The 8,147-nt window shown below is 35.9% G+C and overlaps 1 protein-coding gene across 1 annotated transcript in view; it reads right to left on the reverse strand.

Moving 5' to 3' along the window:
- Positions 1–1,835: 1,835 nt before the first annotated feature.
- Positions 1,836–8,147, reverse strand: part of LOC123236397 (pulmonary surfactant-associated protein A-like) — an 8,563-nt gene continuing 2,251 nt past the window's right edge. Inside the window, exons 3-4 of the mRNA XM_044662777.1 lie at positions 5,339–5,416; positions 1,836–2,476 (exon numbers count right to left, since the gene is read on the reverse strand). Coding sequence (XP_044518712.1) covers positions 2,100–2,476; positions 5,339–5,416 — 455 coding nt within the window. The 3' untranslated portion in view covers positions 1,836–2,099. The remainder of the gene's footprint in view (positions 2,477–5,338; positions 5,417–8,147) is intronic.

The following is an 8,147-nucleotide window of genomic DNA, read 5'->3' on the forward strand; positions in this document are numbered from 1 at the left end:
ATATTCATGGTAAATTTTAAAGTTTCAAGGCTGATCAATGTTCAGCTTCAAGTTTTAGATGCTTATTTTTCTTACAATGTATATAAAGGAGTAAAGTAGTGACAATACCCTTATAGTAGAAAAGTAGCTTGTTAAGATTTATATCTTTTTTTAACATTTATTAATATACATTTTTAACATGGTTACATGATTCATGCTCCTCCTTTCCCCTTCACCCCCCCCCCCCCCCCTCCCCCCACCCATGGCCGATGCGCATTTCCACTAGTTTTGTCATGTGTCCTTGATCAAGACCAATTTCCAAATTGTTGGTAGTTTAAAAAAATCTTATAAAGAACTATTACATGAGTAGTGGGGGTCCAAGTTTGGATGGGTGATTTAGACAAACAAAGGTTTTATTTCTTCAAAATTTTTATGTTAAACCCCATAGGATCCCTCAAATTTTGGTCTGAATAAAGCTATATTCAATTTGTCTTTTAAACATAAATATTTATTTATTCATCTCTTACATTAAAATTCCCACGAAATTCCCTCTGTCCCTCCCCTCTCTTCACTAGAAAAGACATCACTTTGCAAAATCATATATTGCATATATAAAACTATGTCTTGCTTATTTCTATTTATCTATTCTTTCTCTGTAAGTGGGTGTTCACAAGTCAGTCTTCAAACAATATTTCTGTGCTGTGTAGTGTTCTCTTTGCTCTGCTCATATCTCTCTTCGTAATTTCATGTAGGTATTTCCATGTTTTAAAAAATAATCCCATTTGTCATTTCTTATGGTATAGTAGTAGTATTCCATCACAATCAGATGCCACAACGTGTTTAGCTATTCCCCAGTTTATGAGCATCCCCTCAATTTCTAGTTCTTTGCTATCACATAAAGAGGCACTCTAAATATTTTTAGAACATTTAGGTTTTTTTCTTTTTCCCTGATCACAATAGAAAATAAAACTATTAGTGTATTATTGGCAATAAAAGTATAGATACAGTTTTATGTCTTTGGGTATTATTCCAGATTTTTCTCCAAAATGGTTGGCTTAGTTCATAGTTTCACCAACAATATATTAGTATGCCCATTTTCCCACATAGCCTCCAACATTTGTCATTTTGCTCTCTTATCATTTTAGTCAATCTAATAGGTATTGGATGATATCTCAGAGTTTATTGATTTATTTTTCTAGTCAATAATGATTTAAAGCATTTTTTCATATGGCTACTTCATTCAAAAATTTCCTTTTCATATCTTTTGACTATTTAGAAATTGGGTCATGGCTACATTCTCTTATATATTTGATAAAATTCTACATATATTTTAGATATGAGACCTCAATCTCATGAACTATCTATAAAACTCCTCCTTCAATTTACTGATTTTCTTCTAATCTTGGCTACGTTAGTCAGATTTACACAAAACCTTTTCATGACTCACAATGCTTTCTGTCTCTTGTTTATAAATTCTTCTCCTATTTATAAATCTGATAGGTAATATATTCCCTCTTCTAATTTGCTTATGATATCTCCCTTTAAATTTAGGCCATATATCCATTTTGATCTTATCTTGGTAAATGGTATAAGATATTGGTATATATTTAATTTCTGCCAATCTGCTTTCCAGTGAAAGTGTTCAGGGGTGTTAGTTTTGTTCCTGGTCTCACTTCCCAGAATGAAGCAGACATGAGTTCCACTCTTCTGACTTGGAACCAATAAACATTGTTGATTCTAAGATGGAAGGTAAGGGTTTTAAAAAAATAAAATGACAGGCTTCAAAGTGGAGTTCTCTATAGAATGACAGTCAGGCTTGGCCACATAGAAGAAAAAAAAGGTAGCACATAAAAAGGCCTTGAAGGCTGGGTAGGATTTGATTAGAGAGAGAAAAAGTGTAGAAAAAGATGGGCATTCTTGGCAGGGAAAACAATTGATTTGTGTCTTATTTAAGGGAGTACAAACTGAATTCTTTAATAAAACATCCTCCTTAAAGACTCCTACCTGAGAGGCAGAGGATTTTAACCCCTTTTGGCCACCAAGTCTTGAACTAAACGACTCACCAAGATCACCTGTGGGTCCTTCACCCTTTGCCCAGATAGGCCAGCCCTGGTTGGGGCTCAGAACTCACAGATACCCAGGCGGTCCTTATAACAGTATCTATCATTCCAGGTACCATCTGTGTACATTTCCACACAATTTTCTTGTCCTTCCCCATCTGGCCTCCCTGAATACCAGTTGGTGTAGTTTACAGGGGATCCATCCAGGTAATAGAACTTCCCTTGTTTTATCCCCTCTCTTAGGCCAAGGAAGGCATATGTGTTGTGTCTCACCACCAGCTTCCTGATGGCTGCATTCTCCTCTTTATTCCTTGGAGTGGCAACAGTGCCTCCCATCTCATGGCAAGTTTTATTAACCACAGCGAAATTGAAAGCCTGGCCAGTGGTGACATAAAACTTTTCTCCCAGATGAACCATGCTTCCATAGAAAGCGAGGGCTGGAGACCAGAGACAACATATTTAGTGCAGTTTTCCTCTTGTCTTACTTTTCTGAGCTTGTATTTTTGTTTTTCTGAGCATGTCTGAATATTTCTCTTTAAGTAAGTCTCTTCCTTTATTCCTGTTTCTCTCTCCCTTTTCTCCATCATTTTATTTCCTCATTAATTCTTTCGATGTCTCTCTCTCTGTATGTCACACTTGAAATAGATAAATGAGATCCTCAGTCTGCCATTGAAAAGTCTCCACTAGTAAAATCTGTGTTCAAATTCTCTCTCTGACAGTCCTAACTATGCGACCATTATGAGCTGTGTGACCTTAGATATTATCTCACTTTCCTGGGCTTCAGTTTCCTTACCTGGAAAATGAAAGGATTGGACTCAGTGACCTCTAAGGACTCTTCAGATTGATAATTCTATGAATAGGGCTCTTTACTACTCTCATTTTTAGTTTCATTTTATGAAAAATGGAAGTAACTAAGGGGCAGCTAGATTGCTGCTAGGATAGCTTGATACACCTAGAGTCGGTAACATTTGAGTTTGAATCCAACTACAGACCCTTACTTTCTGAGCAAATTATTGAACTGCTGCCTGCCTCAGTTTGTTTATATGTAAAATGGTGATAATAATAGTTTCTTCCTCCTGGAATTGTGGTGAGGATAAATCGAGATAATATTTGCAAAGTGGTTAACAATCCCAAAAAAGCTAACAATGTTAGAGGACTGTTATGAGATTTAAAAGAAGAATATGAAGAGTTTATCAAACTTTAATGTGCTTTGTTGCAGTTATTATTCTTGACCTTGTCATTGGGGCTGACTTTGTTATGTTTATTGTTACCATTCTAATCTTATTTCCTATTAATCTCCTCCATGTACTTTCTAGTCTATACAATGACCCAGTCACTATTCCCCACAGACGATATTCCTTTGCATAGAAAGCAGCCTCACATTTTTATGGACTTTGCCTCTATAGCACCTTGGCCTCCCTTCAAACACACCTAGATGCCACCTTCTCAATAAGCTCTTTCTTAATTTTCCCAGTTGTTAATACTCTTTCCATACTGAACTTACTTTGGAGACACTTTGTATATACTTATCTCTGGATGTGCCACATCTTTTCATTAGAATGTAAACTCCTTGAGGGCAGAGGCATTTCATATATGTGTTTCTGTTCTGAGCACCAAGTATGGTGCCAGGAGCTTAATAAATGTTTGTTTAATTTAATAAGTGCTTATTGATCCACTCATGTTTTAGGCTCTTCTCGTCCCTGGGATATAAAGATGAATATTGTTTTCTGTTAGCTACATTCTATTTGGCCAAGATGAGGCAGAAACATTTTATACACAGATATACATTATACATGACTAATACAATGTACTTATGGAGAATTTGGAAGAGCCTTTTGGAAGAGATATTGGAGTTGAGCTTTGAAGGGAACTAGTTTTTAAATATCAAAAAAAGGAAGGAGAACATTTGGAAATAAGGGTAGGGTGCAGTAGAACCTGTGAAAAGCCAAGGTACAAATAGAGATCTTATTTATTGATTCTTTATGAATCAGGGAGCATCAGAACTTTGCTCTAGGAATACAACCTTGCCACCAGGGTGGCAATAGTTTAGAGATGAGAGAGACTGAAGGCAGAGTGATCAAGCAGGAGAATATTGTAATCATCCAAGCAGAGGGCTCATGAGAGGCTGAGCAAGACTATGTGAGTGGAGAGAAAGGGATGGTTGGGCAAAATGCTATGGAGGACAATTCAATAAGACATGGTACCTGAATAGGTATGAGAGTTAGGGAGAGTAGAGGTAGGATTGACTCCAAGGTTTGGAAGTTGTGTTATGAGGAGGCTTTAGCAAGGAAGATAATGAATTTTGTATTGAGCATGTTGAATGTGAGGAATTCAGCAGGAGATCAATGTGGGATTGTTGCTCACAATCAAAATTATATTTTGATTTTGGAGTCATTTGCCTAGATATGATAGTTGAATACATGAGAACAAAAAGTCATCAAAAAGGAGAATAAAAAGAAAAGAGAAAAGGACCTGTGAGTGTTGGAGTATAGCTAAATATGTAAGAGGCATGAATGATAGTCATACAAAGGAGATAGAATTCAAATGAATTATTGTAATTAATCTTTGTTTTATCATACTTTATTACTGTGAATGTGTGTAATATGGTAGAAAGAGTTGGTCCTTAGATCTAGCTGAGTCCTAAGTTCAAATATCATCTATGACACTAGTTGTTGGACCATTTGTAAATCATTAAATTTCTTTGAGACTTAATTATCTGTGAAAAGCACCACATAATATTTTTGAATAGACAAAGGAAGCAATGCTTGGAAATTGCCTTTGAAACTATAAACACAATTGGCATTATTTACATTTTTACTAGTATTATTATTGTTGTGTATTTGAGGAACTTAGAAATCTTGCTGAGTGGGTCATCCATAATAATTCCTCCAGTCTCCCCTGGTTGTTTAAACCTCCTAACCTACTGCAATTTTTGAAATATTATGGAAAGCATGGCTTTTAGATACTTTCCATTATTTGAGAAGTTAAAAAAAATTTGATAGCTGGCCTGATCTGGTTAAGTTTTCTTTTTCCAAAAGAAGTAATAAAATAGCCTTCTCTTTTCCAAAAAAGACTTTCTTTAAAAAATACATTAATCAAACTAAAATATCATGAGAGACAAGAATCACTTTCTTTTCCTCACTTTTTGCCTCCATTTTCCTCCCTTATTTTTCCACTTCTAGGTCAAGACTCAAATCTCAGAACCCTATTTCCATTCTTAGACTGAGAATGGGAATCCCCTTGTCCCCCAAATGGCTTGTTCTGGAATCCTGTTGTATGCAATAAATCCATAGACTTACCTTTTGCCAACTTTAGGATGCGAGTTTCTAAATATGAGGTCATGTTAAGTAGCTCCTCAATTAGAGAAGGACGCATTCCTGGGAAGAAGAAAAAAAGGTCATCAAAAAAGAGAGTAAAGACTTGTAGTAACTATCTCACTCCATTCTTGAGAGGATCAAGAGTACCTTCAAAATATTTTGTAAATTAGTATTATACCTGTCTTTGCTGAGTGGGTCAGCCCTTGATAATCCCCTGGACTATCCTGGTTGGCCCAAACTCATATTCCATTGCAATTTTTGAAATATTAAAGAAATATTAAATAATATAACTATGTAGCTCAGTGAATAGGCAGTTGTGTCTGGAGTTGAGTGATCCAGGGTTGACAATTTGGCCTAACCATGTGACTCTTGGGCCAGTCATATAACTTGATTTGTCTACCCCTTATTCTTCTGCCTTGGAACCAATATTTAGTATCAATTTTAAGATGGAATATAAGAGTTTCTAAAAAAATATATTAGGGGAAGGAAGGACCTTAGGTCTTTCTATTATCTAGGAGGTTAAAAAGAATATCTGATATTTGTTTTTATGATCTATTTAAGCTTTTTTCAAAAGAAGTAATTAGATATCCTCTCCTTTCCTCAAAAAGACTTTCTTTAAAAAAGACAACTTCATTCATCAAAACAAAATATTATAAGAAGCAAAAGTCACTTGCTTTTTCTCACTTTCCCCCTCCATTTTCCTTGTTTATCTTTCTTCTTCTCTCATCAAGACCCAAATCCAAGAATCAAAAGATTGGTGATTGAGTCCTTATTCCATCCTCATTCTGAGAACAAAATTGAGACAATCCACAGACTTACCTTTTATCACCTTCAGGAGTCGAGTTTCTAAATCTGAGGTCACATTATGTATTTCCTTAGTTGGAGAACACATTTCTGGGAAGAAGAAAACCTTTTTTTGGAGCCACTGTGACAAGGCAAAGAGCCAACTCAAGCCAATAAGTTATACACATTCATTCATATACATAAAATTCATGCACTCTCAGTTAATCCATCAAGAAACATTTATTAATTAGCTCTTATATGCCAACAAATGTGTCTAGTATGTACAAAATAAATAAAATGGAATTTTGGGAGGATGGTGCTAGGAACAGGTGATATTAGGAAGCTCTTCCTGTAAAATATTTTGCTTGAGGTAATTTCTTAAGACAAATGGGGTTTGTAAAAAGCAGAAGTAGAAAGATGGCACCTTTCCTGCATGGGGAGAGGAAAGGCATGGAGATAAGTGTTGTGTGTGAGGAACATCAAGAAGGCCAGATTATAGTATGCATAAAGGGGATTAAAATGCATAAATCTTGAAAGGCAGGTTGCAGCCAGATTATGAAGAACTGTAAATGCCAGACAGAGCAATTTATAATTGGTCATCAAGGCAATAGGGAGCACCAGTGTTCACTAAATAAGAAAATGATGTAGTTTTAGGAAAATCATATTGGTAGTTGTGTGAAGGGTGGATTGAAGAAAGGACAGATTTGTGATCAATTAGGAGATTATTATGATAGATAGGTGATAGAGGAAGAGAGCCTAAACTAGGATAGTAGTTATGTGAGTAATGAGAAGAAGGTGGAGGAGAAAAGGATACTTTGGAAGTAGAAATGGCAAGATCCGGCAACTGATTACATATGTGGAGAGAGAAAGTTAGGATTTGGAAAAAAACATTAAATATTGAAATTTTAGAAGACCTGAATGATGATGGTTGTGACTTTGACAAAAAAAAGAGATGATTAGGATTTTTTTTTAAATTTGAGGTAGGGATTACAGTGGATAGAATATTGGGTCCTGGGTTGGGAAGGGTTGATTTCAAAACCTGCCTCATACACTTCTAGCTCTATGACTTTGGGCAAATCATTTAGTCTCTCTTATTATATCTGTAAAATGGAGATAATAACATGGATCTTACAGGGTTCTTGCAAAGACTAAATGGATCAACATATGTAAAGTGCAATTTTGGGCAAATAATTATCCCTTTAATGGGCCTCAGATTTTTATCTTTAAATTGAATAAGTTGAATTGGATGACCTATATAAGGTCCCTTCCAACTCTAAATCTAGGATGGGCAATGTGGTAGAGTAGGAAAATAAGCTTGATTTGAAATCAGAGAATTTGTGTTCAAATTCTAAATCTGTTAGCTGTTATTATTGAAAAGGAATGAATCATCTTTTATGCATGCCTTTTCTGAATGGTTGGCATATCAAACTACATATTTGTCTTTGAGCTAAAGTTTCCCAGAAGTAATCAATACCTGGATTCCTCTGTGTTCAGTAAATAGACAACCTTGCTTTGAGAAAGAAATCTGTTTGTGTGTATCACTAGTTCCACTTTGTCTACTATAGACACAGTATCATCAAGGTCAAAAGAGTCTTATAGAATTGGCAAGAGATGGGGGCGGCTGGGTGGCTCAGTAACTTGAGAGCCAAGAGGAGAGACTGGAGGTCCTAGATTCAAATCTGGACTCAGACACTTCTAGCTCTCCTCTCTGTTTCTCTCTGTCTTTCCTAATTGCATGTGAGCTCACACACACACACACACACACACACACACACACACACTCACTCACTCACACAAACACAAAGAGTGAGAGAGAGTTATCGAAGGCTGTGTATTCATTATGCAATGTTATATGAATTTTTCCATTCTGAATAATAGAGGTTATTATATTTGTCTTAACTGCCTCACAAAACTTTTAAGGTGGAGAGAGGGTGGAGAGAGGGTGGAGAGAGAGAGAGAGAGAGAGAGAGAGAGAGAGAGAGAGAGAGAGAGAGTGAGAGAGAGAGAG

This window comes from Gracilinanus agilis, chromosome 2 (assembly GCF_016433145.1).
Source record: "Gracilinanus agilis isolate LMUSP501 chromosome 2, AgileGrace, whole genome shotgun sequence".
Classification (NCBI taxonomy): Eukaryota; Metazoa; Chordata; class Mammalia; order Didelphimorphia; family Didelphidae; genus Gracilinanus; species Gracilinanus agilis.